The 14,188-nt window shown below is 29.8% G+C and overlaps 1 protein-coding gene across 8 annotated transcripts in view; it reads left to right on the plus strand.

Moving 5' to 3' along the window:
* Positions 1–14,188, plus strand: part of LOC126768521 (uncharacterized protein ZK1073.1) — a 39,428-nt gene that overhangs the window by 8,376 nt on the left and 16,864 nt on the right. The window contains exon 1 of one of the 8 annotated variants that reach the window (XM_050486691.1): positions 11,550–11,701. The exons of the other annotated variants lie outside the window; for them this stretch is intronic. Coding sequence (XP_050342648.1) covers positions 11,672–11,701 — 30 coding nt within the window. The 5' untranslated portion in view covers positions 11,550–11,671. Of the gene's footprint in view, positions 1–11,549; positions 11,702–14,188 lie in introns of those variants that run through there. 8 annotated transcript variants of the gene reach the window in all.

Below are 14,188 nucleotides of genomic sequence, written 5' to 3' on the forward strand. Positions count from 1 at the left end.
TTTGTGTTTTATATTGTAAACGAACTGCGACGCTTCGGTTTGGACTTTGCTATTGGATGTTCAAAAAAGCCGAAACTCTTCCGCGGATCGTCAATCAAGGCTCTGTTTATAATATTTCTTCCTGTCCTATTTGATATATCAGGAGTTAAAATTTAAATGACTCAAAAATACTACCCAAGCTAAGCATTATATGATTCGAAATGTAAACCAAATGTGAAATCAGATGAATCCAGGCAGGTGCATCGCTATTTAGTTTTATCCGAGTTATCTGGTCTCTGCAACTAATCTTAAAAAAACATTGTACGATTGATTGACGGTAAATATATAATAAATTATAGTTGAAGTTTAAAAAGTAACGGACGATAGGTACATACTAGAGTTAGGTTTAAATGGGCTCCCATTATCTGACTAACCAAATACATAGTATTTGGTTAAAAGAAATCTGTTTATTGGTAATATTTTTCAATTAACCAATAACATTGTAAAGGCTATGACCATGGCACCAATATGAAATAGGACGGCTAGGGCCTAAAAAGCTTAATTTATGTTGCGGGAATTCAATTGTTGCCTTCATGTTTCGAATCAAAATCAAAATATTTGTTTTATTAAAGTAGACTTTTATAAGCACTTTGGATAATCATGGTACAGGATTAAACTGACAAGAAATTCAGCACGTACTTTAGTTAACCAAATATAAAAGTAAAAAATAAAGTAACAGCCTGTAAATGTCCCACTGCTGGGCTAAGGCCTCCACTCCCTTTTTGAGAAGAAGGTCTCCCCTCTTTTCCTTCTAACTAAATATAATCAAATTAATCTATCATGTTTTGAAATCAGCGAATAAGAACTGTTCGTTTTCATATAATAAACATATATGTTCATGTATTATGAAATGAGCCTCATCTATTTATATTTTTAACATAAGTTTTGAATATATTAATAAGCAGGGTAAATAATATAATATGAAAAAGGAATATTGATTGAAATTAGATTTTAATTGACTACAATAGTTGTTGTTTTTAAAACTGCTGTTTACTTTTCAATTGTCTGATGTTTTAAATATTTTGAATAATTTGGCATGAGATGATAGAGCGGAAAGATATACAAACGTCGCTTTAACTACGTGCCTCAAAAGATTGGCACGTTATAAATTGCAAGCGCTTAAATATAGACCTATAGTGACACATTGCAATTAAAAGTTAATTTTTTATGCAATTGTTGAATATACGTATACGGTTTTTTTAATTTTTGAAATTCGTATTGCGAAAAAAGTACGATCTAATATGACGTCATTCAGATGCTTTGCGGAATGATCTATGTTTCCTAGTCTGCTTTTTTGATTTGATTTTTCATATGATGTTATTGTTCATATGAGTCGTCACGCTTTGTAAACAAGAACGTTTTTTTAAGAATATTTATAAAAATCAAAATATTCTTTATTCAAGATGGTAACTCTTATAAGAAATTTTGAATCCTTATCCGAATGCAAATTATACCGAGAATAATCGACAATAAACTTATTAGATCAAATATTTATTTAGACCTATCCAAAGCGCGCGTGCAATACCACGTATATTTATTGTATTTATATTATATATAATAGTAGTGTAGTATATATATGTATGTATGTATTATGTATGTAGTAGTGTATGTAGTATATAGATAAACTGGCTTGTACCCTTCCCATTTATAAATATTATGATCCTCTGCCCAAAGGTTGCCTGGAAGAGATCGCTGCTTAGCGATAAGGCCGCCTGTTGCACCTCATGCAACTTTTTTGTTTAAAAATTGTAATTTTTAGTTTTAAGTTTTGTGCAATAAAGTGTCAATAAATAAATAAATAAATATATTGGTCTGCGGACATACACCACACACCAGGCATTCAAAGGACTAGTGGCGGGTCTAAGCGGCCATATACCTCCCATTAGCTTCAGTTATTAATCGTTTGTTGTCTCTGCCTATCTTTGCTTTCTTCGCTTCTTTATAATCTATATCGTGTTAAGCGATATAAATCAATCTGCAATGTGTTAGACCAGCATAGTTATAAAAGCTCCAAACTCCTATTTTAGGGAAAAGAAGACCAGCAGTTGTAAATTTATGGCCTGTTATGTACTTACTTTATATGCAAAATATTTATAACTATAGTTAGTATGATATTATAGCACTTATAAAGTATTAATTAAGCAAAAACTAAACTAAAGTTTTATATTTGGTATTTTTGTAAGAATATCTGATGAGTGGGTGGTACCTGCCCAGACGGGCTTGCACCAAGTAAACTTGTAAATGTTGTAAAAAGCGATATTTTTTTCAAGTCTTGCTACAACTTCTTAGTATGAAAAATATCTAATGTTCAGTACACGATATATAATCGTTTTAAATATCTTACTAGTGGGTGGTTTTTGTACCAGGCCGGCACGAAATATATTATTATATCGCCTGACATTAACTTAATTTTGCGTATGTGCCGAAACACGAAACTTATCGCAAATGATCATGTAATGACAAAAAGTGCAATGCGACATTGTCTATAATATATTACAATATTTAAAGGATATAACGAAAATGTTCACTACCTCGGTAGCCATGGTTACACCATCAGAAGTAGACAAAAGTGATATAGCAGAAACCCTTGCGAATTATGTTCGAATATTTTTGTTACGTAACGTTTATATAAAAATTTTTTTAGATCCCCACCAACATGTTTGCCAAATACAGTGTTCGATGTTCGTTAGTATTATGCAAATGCAAACATAGTAGTTATATATAGTTATATAGTATGTTACGTCACGCAACATATTTGTAAAAAAATATCTGTATGAATAATCGCATTTCCCACTGTCTTTATTTACGGCCTCGACCTTTTTTTATTATAGGTAGGTAGACTAGCAAATGGGCCTCCTGATAGTAAGTGGTCACCAACGATCATAGAAATTGGCGTTGAAAGAAATTTTAACCATCACTTACATCGCCAATGCGCCACCAACCTTGGGAACTAAAATGTTATGCTCCTTCTGCCTGTAATTACACTAGCTCACTCACCCTTCAATCCGGAACACAACAATACCAAGTACTGCTGTTTTGCGGTTGAATATCTGATGGTACCTATCCAGATGAGCTACCCTATACTTTGGAAATATGTTCCTTAACATGTATACAATTATTATGCTTTCTCTACTAATATAAACTATTATTACTATATTTGACTTCTGGTAAAAACTATTCTCAGTTAGCTTATCATATATTTTGTAAAAATAAAAAAACGATTGTTTCTTTTTTAATTCACAATTAGTGAATGTATTTAAGATATTAATACGATTATTCAATTTGATGACAAACATTGAACAAACGTTAACGTAAATATTGAGCATGATTTTGGCAATGTTGATCGCCATTACAAACTGACAGTCGTTTCAAAACTAAATTGTAATATACATTTAAGGTATTCTCTTAAAAAATACGATAATATTAATTACGATATACGACGAATATTTCCAGCCATTCAATAACAATTGAATGGCTGGAAATATTCGTGGTTTAACGCTGTATCGATATTTTACAATAGCATTCGGTTTACACATACTGGTATTTATTAATATTATTTTTACGTGGGTTGTCGGCGTAGAAGAACGGCGTGATGTAAATTGTGGTTTATAAAGTTATTAAATTTACGATAATGGCGTTTATGCCATTAACGAAAGGAAGTTAAAATGTTCACCTGTTCTGTTCGACAGCTACTAGAAATTTTGATAGATTAGCTCTCTCCGAAGTATTAAAAAAATCAAAAACATAAATAAAATAACGTCAACCATTAGATTTGATTTTTTTACATCTTGTGAAATTATTTATTTATTCTCTTTTTTTTTGTTTTAACGCTTTATTGATTACAAAGACAAAAATTTAGATTTGATTACCAATTAAAAATTCTATGTTAATTCTGAATTTATTTTCCTATTTTTTACCACACAACGACAAATAAATTTTAACTCTCAATATTTTAATTTACGCCGATATGTAATTCTTTTTGTCTTGCAATGACTAGTATGCATAAAATAAATATATTAATCTATAAGCGATTTAGCCTTTCAACATTATTAAATCCCATTTGACATAGTGACAATATTTACCTAAATTACATATAATTTATACAATAACACTAAAGCGAAACTCATAAAAATGTAGGCGTTATATAATTACGCTTCGAATGAAATTGATTAAAATTGTTTATCGTCATTTGTATTTTGTATTCAAGATACGTTACAAAAGACCATTCATTTCACGTATAATGTCCTCTCAGAACACGAAGATTTGTCGTAATTTGGGCAAAGATTTCTCAAAAATCATCAGATTTTACACTTTATTTGAGTTATTTTTGATTTAATTTTGTACAAAGCGTGCCAAGGTATGCCTTTCGGCTTATTTCTTTGGTTTCAACTGTTGCAACATTATATTATAGCTTACGTTTTGATTGTCGTCTTGAATCCCATTACGATGTATATGTTCGTTATTATTCTTGTAATTAATATTTTCCTATAAGTAATTCTATGGTATTGACAGTTGAATTTAAAACGCGTTCAGAATACATTCTTTTTAAAAAAAAGGGCCAATCTATTATATTTCGTAAAAACTAAATCGCTCAGATTGTATTACGATACGCATTCATTTTGAAAACTAGATTATTAAATCATCAAAGACACGCCCACAAAGTTCAATCTATTTAAAGGAACTCGCTGAGACTTTATTGATACAAATTACAGTTATTATTTAATTACAGATACATAGATGCTTTCATTTAGTTTTTTTTAGTAAAACCTCTCACGCGGTTCATTGTTAGAACACTTTATTAATTGTCGTATTGGTAACAATTACTGTTATATAAGAAAAATAGCGCGACAATATAATTGTTATTTGAAAAGAAATATATGATAATCCAGTACTAAATATAGTGATTATTCTCTAGAAAAATATTACTTCCCTGATATAATAAATAAATTTCAATAGATGTAAAATTTATATGTATTTCCAGTGTTTTTTTCGTTGTAAAATACGGTAATTCTCTTTCAAATATATTAATTACATATATGATATTGGTAGGCAATAAACTCAGAGGTATACCTTGGAGTTTATTACACGTAATATATTACGTCTTTGCCCTAGATGTTTAATATCGTATAGATGTTGGTTTCTTCAAATACTGAGTAAACAGGTTTCTTCTAGGCAAGCGTGCTACATCCTAGACTGTGGCTTACAAATGCTGGCCAATATGAGATAAAAAAAAAAAACCATATGAAATCAACTTTAAATTTGTGCTAACTATGAATTCGTTTAATTGATTATGACATGTGAATTTAATATTTTATTTCCGCCTTTAAACAACGGATACCGACATATGATTTCCTAAGAACCACTTAATTACCATTTTCTGATTCTGATATATGTGTAGTATTGTGTAGGTATTTCGAATATACCTTCATGTAAACTCATGTTATATTTAGACCCAGATAATAACAGCAATTCTATACAACGAGACAGGTTATAAGTATTTTTAACCTCTATTAGTGAGGCGACCTTGTATGTATTCTTGTGTTGGAACAATTTGAAAAAAACATTAAAGTTGTCTGTAACGTATGACAATTGAGTACTCATCGTATTGTAAAAAATAAAAGAAAGAAAATAAATAAGCGCTTTTTGTATTTATTCTGGTTATTTTTAATGTTCCGTTTCGAGAAATTATTAATATTATTTTATCATTCATATATTACATACTTTCTTTTTCGTCTTTCTTTCTAAGAAAATAATCATTCTGAAACGGAAAAACGGCTTAAATTTATATTATATTTTTAATACAAAAGCATTACACTAATTTAATGACAATCATAGAAAAAACTGATCTAAGAAAATCTGCGAAAAGAAAATCATCAAATAATTTAAAAAAATATATGACTAATTTTGTAATTCTTTTCAAGTTTCAATACGATACAGGAGTGCAATGCATACAAAATTTCAAATATTACGGCTATATTCTGCGGGCCGGCAAGGGGAGGGCGGCTAGTGCAGAACATTCTTCCCGACTGTCCGTCGTCACGTTTGGACTACTATCACTTACCATCAGGTGGAGTAGTCATTTGCCTTCTCGGCAAATATAAAAAAAAATCTGTATCTCAAATATACAGTATTTAGTATTTTTTTCAATATGACAGAATTCTGACATATTCATAAATACTTACATTATGAGATTGTATTGGTGATTTTGCTGAAAGTAAAAGGAATTTGTATAAGTAATTTTAAATGAAAACATTTACTACGAACAACACTTGATCATTTTAAAGAAAATATTGACTTAAAAGTCAAGATCTTATAATTTTTCAAGATTTCTCGTTATTGCAAGCATGTTCTGTGATGCAAGTGTGAAAATTTTATTTTTTTACAATCTATATCAATCTGTATTGAAGCAAATTTTCTAAATCCTTTCTTTAAGCTATAGCAGCCCTATTTTAAGTGCATGTCCCCGGTGTGCGGGAAATATTGGTACTAAGTAATGGCAGGAAATTGCTTCCGATAAGTCATCTTGCCTAGTATTTAGTAGAGCTAGTTATATTTCTGTAAAGCAATATTGTAAACACAATATAGAAACTCGATGCTGAACTAAAACGTTATATTTCAAAATGAGACATATTTTAATACAATCATTTAATTTAGATAGTAATTAATTATTTCTTCTGAAAGCCTAAACTATTAATAGAATGTTTCATTCAAATATTGGCTCGTTCTAATGTTTGAGCGAAGATCACGATCAGATAGAGAACAAAAATTCATTCAAGGTCAACGAAACAATGCGCCAATAGACAACTTACGATGCGCGTAAACATCTAACGACATTTTAACTATTAATAAATTAATCTGATTTTTCACTAGTCTACAGTTTAATCAGAAGAATAAAAATAAAACGTGAAACATAATGGAACATGTAGGATTCAAATTCGGAGATGCATAACTAAGCAGCAGTATCTAGCAGCAGCTGGATAATTTGTGCTATTTGTTCGTTTTCCACTAAGCGGCGAAGGAAAATATTACCAGGAAATAATTCTTTTACTTATATACCATCAATCCGCAAAGGAACAGCGTAGTAGAATAAGCTTCAAACCTTCTCCTAAACTCCTCAAAACTAAAGGGGATCTTTTGACAGTTCTCACTGATTGTGAAACTATTTCGATATTGGCACCGTGTTCCAATCATGCTATGCCATTGCATAAATCATAAAATGATTAACTTATGTATTGTTAAATGCTGCCAGAAATATGATTAAAGCGCTTATGAAGTAACTTGTATATTATGTTGATTATGTGTGATGGTAGTGACTTCAAGCGGGAAAACTTGGAACTATCTACAACCGATACCAAAATATACTCGTGGTGAAACATGAAAAAAAAATTTCAATGAGGCAAATTAGATGGCGTCGCGCGCGTTTTTTTTGCGTTAAAAATATCTTTAGTAAATTAGTGTTTTTGATTAGATTTGATATATACATCATTAATAAAATAATATCCTTGTTAATGTGATTTTTACCATGTCATAATTATTATTAAAAGGCATAATACTTTTCAAGATTGAACATAAAGTATAAAATATTAAAAAAATAAATATATTTTTTATTCGTATATAATCATTGGTTTAGGGCTTTATGCGAGTTCTTGAAGGGTCCTACCACTCAGCCAAACAAAGTGAGTTAGCCAGGGCAATAATTGCAAGCACAAGGGAAAATAACATCATAGTTTCTATTTAATAATAGAAATGTTTTAAAAATATTTTTTTTTATTTACTCATTTAAATTTATTGATGAATATTAATGAAATAATGCGTATATTTTACACTAATTTTAAATTATTTATTTACTATTTTAATTATTTATAAGTGAATTTAAAATTAATAGTAAAAAAGAATAATATACCTACAGACTTTTGAATTTGTCGTATTTGTAAAAAAAAATAATTCTTGTTTTTGTTCGTTGTAAATACATTCTCGCATCGTTTATTAGATTGAGTCGAAACTTTGTACAGTTTCTTTTGCTTTTTGCAGTTTTCTTTCCGAGGCACGGGAGTACACACTATCAGTGTACACAAACTGTCTATTTCCAGACTTCGGGCTACTACAGATAATATTCGGTAGAAAAATCCAAAAAAAAATTATTGACCCAGACGGATCAGCCCCAAGGTCTCGATTTCTGTGGCCTTAAAAGATACGAATAACTACTATTAGCTAAAATTTAAAATGTTATTTATTTACCAAAACTCCGCATGGAGTTGATATTCTACATTCTCGTTACGTTTATCAGTAGCAGCTGGCGGTTTAATGCGATTGTGTACTAATTACAAGCGAGCTAGGTATCCGAGGGACCATAATTATTGACCTACTTTTGTAATAAGGCAATACTCTATTTCGCTACGCTTATTTATAGGGGTACCAGGGTAGAGTATATTAAAACAAATTTCATAAGTAAATAGGACAGAAATTTTATTACGACGAATTATAACCAAAAATAACATGAGACACAAAAGCACTAAAAAATCTATAGTGCATATCTTGATTTGAAATCACGATTTTATATTCTCTAGCTAAGATAGTTCATCTTGAAAGTAATTTTATTAATTTAGAAAAATAAAATAAAACACCAACGCAAAAGTCTTGAGGCTCTTATGAATTAGATAATTTGATGTTAACGATCAACGCTCAGGTGTCGTAGTAACTAGACGAACTTGTACGAAATCATACCGCTTTCGATTAAAGACAGTTAGGGATGGATACTAATTTATTTTCATATCCAGACATTGTCCGCTATGTATGAACAGACCATTTTTCGGCGGTTAATTTATTATGGTCTCCAGCCCTCACATTGTTTACTACCTACTGCGTAGTCATGACGACATGTCAAAATAACGTAAGTTTTAATCAAAGTTAAATTTGAAACGTTTTTTTTAACTATGACTCATGGTCATTTGTTTTATATTTAAATGTATTAAAATTATTAATTCAAAGTTGATTTCAAATAAGTTCAGAAAAGCTTAATAAGTACTTAGTAAAGGTTCTTATTTTACCCAGTATGTCTATGCGCAGCTTTAATGTATCGAAGAGACAAATCTTAAAATATTTTGATTTACAATAAATAATTAGATCGTGTGCACTGTGCATGTTTTAGGCTTTTAACTTTGCACCAACTTTTTATTAGTATTACTTTGATTACTATTGACTAATAATAATAGATTTATCACACTACATATCAAATTTCAATAAAAAAATAATTAAAGTCGGAATTTATTTATATCTTCTGTTGAATTTCATTTCACACGTGTACAATTTATTTACACATTACAGTTTTCAAACGTATCTTAGATAATATCACAATCTAGTTTGCGGCTTCGAATGACAGATAAATGAAGACGTTTTAGAAATTTAACAAGAAAGAGAGTTAACCTTAATTGAGTTTGCTCTCCGAACATCGTCACTTTTAATTAGTTTCCTAACGACAAACATAATAAAATAACGACGTTAAAATTATTGAATATATGAGTTTGATATTATCCTGTTTTATTTATTTGTCGTATCAAATCTATTATATTGAATTAAAGAATATTATTATATGTGGACTTATATAAGACGAGGGACATTTGTGATCAATATGTAAGATCACACCTGAAACTCACCGAAAATGATCGTGAAATATCAAAAAGTAATAAGCGAAATTGACGAATGTTAATCATTAAAAGATATTCATCGATAAAGCGTATCATTGTTAGTAGATTTTAATAATTGACGAGTGAGATACGAAGTGGGTTCTCACAGAATGTTATACTGTGATCGGTGGAGCGTATTAGCAATATTTAAAGTACACAGGTACGCTTAACTATTAATTTGCTTTCTTTACAGAAGAGTTAATATTATTTATTTTTTATTTTAATACGCGTTTTACTCCTTCTACATTTTTAATTTATGACGAGTACTTATGTGAATTAATAGTCATTTTTAACATATAACCGACCTTTGTGTTCCTCAGCTAGTTATAAATTTAACTATATATTACCTACTTTATTAGCGCCTCTCACAATTATGCCATTAAAATATTATTATAGTGTTAGTTGGCTACAAAAACAAATTACAACAACCGGTAAATTAATATATATTATTTATAATACAGTATTGTAAAAAAATCCTTGCCATATCGGCCAGTGTTATAAGTGCTACCACATTATTATGTCTCAGTGGTACAAAGATACAAAGTGAAACTGTTTTGGTGGCCATACCCAGATGGATCTGCGTAAAGCGCTGCCGCCTTTAATAAAATCATCTTGTAATCTGTCTTCTTAACAAGCTAGAATATTTTCAGGGAACCGAATCGGAAAGTAATCATAACGATCTTTTGTCTTTCTGAGGAAATTATGACAATAAAGCGCTAATTCGACTATCAAAAAATCTTTACTACGGTATTTAGTTATTTGACAAGGAGTAATTAGTTTTTGTGCGCCTAGTAAAACTATTTTTACATATCCGATAGCGTTTATTGTCACTAGATGGTGCTGTTTTCATTCCAATCGCAGTTAAAGTCAACGCTATCCAGTGAAAAAACTTAGATCTTTACTGAAACATGATCGTAATTATATGAAATTGATCATATACATTCTTGGCTATAGGTTTCACGCTGCGTATGACCACTTCCTACATTTTCGATTAATTACCTACGGCTACGTCATTTAATAGTGTGGTAAAAGCCCAATAGGCAGCTCGATCCTCTTGGCTGACTGCTCTTAAAGTCTAGTACCATCGTTGAGATAAATCTTAGTATAACAGTACATATTTTGATTATCATCTTGGTACAAACATACTAACGTTAAGTAAGTCTATTTAATAGCTATAAATATTGCAAGGATAAAAAAATATATAAAAAATGGTTTTATATTTTATTCTAGTTTCTAAAATGAATGAATAGCCTATTCCAAACGTTAAAAATTTATATTTTTTAATATTTAAGTATATTATGTAATTTTTTTATTACATCATTATTGGTTCTTTTTATTTATTTTTTTGTTTGTACAAGTTTTATATATTCATTTTTAGTTTTTTGTTTAACCTAATTGCAAAAGGTTATATAAATATTAACATATTTTCTTATAATGCCAACATTATGGACAACGAAGAAAATATGTTCTTAAATTAAAAAAAAAAATAAGTCAAAATTTTCGGGTGATACTTTAAATTATTCGTGAAAAAATTCCTAGGTATACTGTTTACTGTCGCTTACGTCACTTTTATATTATAGGATTTCTTGAAACGTTTAGTGTTGCGTAGAGTATGACAAGCGTTCCGACAGTTTGTATGAAAGCAGAATACTGTATATATTTATACTGTGGTTTAGTTCTTTTTTATTCAGTTACGTGTTTATTATAATAGTTTTAGTTTCTAGTTTATTATTTCGGAGCCAAAGATTCAACATTTGGATCCGATTGTACACGTATAAAGTATCGTGAACGCTCCTACGTGTTTCTCCGCCTTCCATTGCACTTCAGGCTCGCACACGGAACACCCGCGCCGGGAATATTTGGGCAATTTATAATATTGCCATTTTGTTCTTTGCAAGTGTATTCTAATTATAATATTAATTGCCGTATTGTATCCCGTTTCCGTTAATATGGCCGACACCGATGAAAAGGGGTTTCAGGTAAAATTTTAGATTTGCTTAGTAGAAATGGTATTATTTCAATAAATATATTTGCTATTTACATTTTAGATAAATCAATTACTTTTTAATTGAATTTTTTTTTAGTATTCACTTAATAATAATTTTCTTTTATCTTAAATAATTAAGCAATGGCGTTTATTTCTTTAGAGAAATATGATATATTTGTTGCATTAAAAATATATATGCTTCAAAAAAATATAAATTAAATAAATATTCAATAATAAATTGGGTAACATAATTAATAAAAAATTAATAAAAATTAAATTAAATTAAATAATAAAAATAAAAGCTCTACGTCATATTTACTAAAAAAAAATGATTTAAAACATTTTAGTTATAGCAAATATAGTTAGTTATAGCAAGTGCTGGGTATTGTAAACAAAAACACAAATTTATTTACATCAAGCAAGTTATTATCCTTGATTACACTTACAAATATTAAGAATTTTCCAGAAATTATTTAGATAAAAAAATTCATGACTATTACGACGACTCTAATAAGGACAGTTAATTTTTTTTTAAATTCGCACTATGTACTTTTGCGTCATTGCTTTTATTAATCTTAGTGTGCAATGAGTACTGACGCTGTTGCATCTGTGAGTATCAATCACGTATGGTATAATTTGATGTATTTTTATTTACAAGCTGTGAGTAATTTACACCTTATTATACGCCTCGAGACAAATAAATATAGAGTTGTAATATATACAATGTTTGAATGTCATACTTTCAGCCTCGAAATTTTATTATTTAACTATTTTGTTATTTCATTAACTTTTGAAAAATATATTAAACAACACCTCCAATCGATTTAGATGTGAGGTTGACTCATTCATAATCGTAAAGCTACTTCAATTATCATAGATTATTAGAACAACAGAAACTTTATAAAGTTTCGAATTGACCGTATTCGCGTTTCTTAATTTTCAATTAATCAAGGTGTATTAATAAACTGTTCGTTTAATATAGAGGTGGATTCTTTAAAATTTACTCCAGAACGTAAAAGAAAACCGCAAATGTCACATGAACTAATAAACAGAAACGGAAGAGAATTAGCTTTGCCGAGTTAAATCTTTTTATCATATCCAAACATAGTATTGCAAATACATAAGTAAAAACCTGAATATAAAATATGAATAAGGAAGGACATCGTAGACAAGACAATAGCCGATATCTTTAACTTTTCGCAAATCACAAGGTAAATTAGATAGAATGTTAATGTTAAGTAAGGTATTTATTTTAGGTTATTTAAAGTTTTTATACGTATATAAGTTTTTTTTTTTTTTATAGAATAGGAAGGCGGACGAGCATATGGGCCACCTGATGGTAAGTGGTCACCAACGCTCTTAGACATTGGCATTGTAAGAAATGTCAACCATCGCTTACATATCCAATGCGCCACCAACCTTGGGAACTAAGATTTTATGTCCCTTGTGCCTGTAATTACACTGGCTCACTCACCCTTCAAACCGGAACACAACAATATCAAGTATTGCTGTTTTGCGGTAGAATATCTGATGAGTGGGTGGTACCTACCCAGACGAGCTTGCACAAAGCCCTACCACCAATAAAGTAGTAAGTACAGTCCGTGTAAAGTATTCCAAAATTATTTACAATTTTACGGTACGCTTAAAATATTTTAGCAATTAAGTTCAAGTGGGAAGGAATTTTTTATTTGAGGCAAGTATTAAGGAAGAAGTCCAATATTAAGGAGGAAGTCCAGTATTAAGGAATACTATAGATAACATTTTTACTGGCGAAATTTTATTGAATATTTCTCGATTATTTCCAGAAGGAAATAACGTGCTATTGTGAGAGTTGAAGTTAATGAAACGAGTGGCGGAAGCTTTAGTCGTATTGATAGCGAGGGAACGATTAATTGACCCTGTCGGCATCTTCACTTTGACCATTAGTGCTTTGAATGAATTGACATTTAAAAAAGGTTTTTTTTTATTTTGAAGAAGGTTTATCTACGGGTGTTAATTTATTATAATACTTTAAGGCAAAGTCTGCACTATTTTCCTTGTACGTCACGTCGTAAAATATGCTTTTGTGCATATAATAATTATGTTTCTTTTTAATTATACAATTATCCTATTCTCTAAATCATCTTATTGTGTAGTGCAGCTTATATTATTCACTAAGTGATTTATTTTTACTTTTTCTTGTTCTGATTTGGAGGATGAATAAGCTAGAATAGCCACGAGAGACATTAGGCGATATAAAGATGATATAAGAAATGCTTATTTTAATTATCCAGGGACCCCACTTCCCTATCTGCCTTCCGATTTTATTTTTTGATTAAAAATATAATTAACAATAATTTTGAGTAAAAATTCATGTTTGTTTTTATGGCTTATTTTAAATCTGTATATAAAATTTGAACGCAGTACAATTAGTCACTCGGTCATTGATCGAGTGGTGCTTATACCGAATATTGCGTTCAATCTCGGCTGTTTTGTTTCG

Source organism: Nymphalis io, chromosome 5 (assembly GCF_905147045.1).
Source record: "Nymphalis io chromosome 5, ilAglIoxx1.1, whole genome shotgun sequence".
Classification (NCBI taxonomy): Eukaryota; Metazoa; Arthropoda; class Insecta; order Lepidoptera; family Nymphalidae; genus Nymphalis; species Nymphalis io.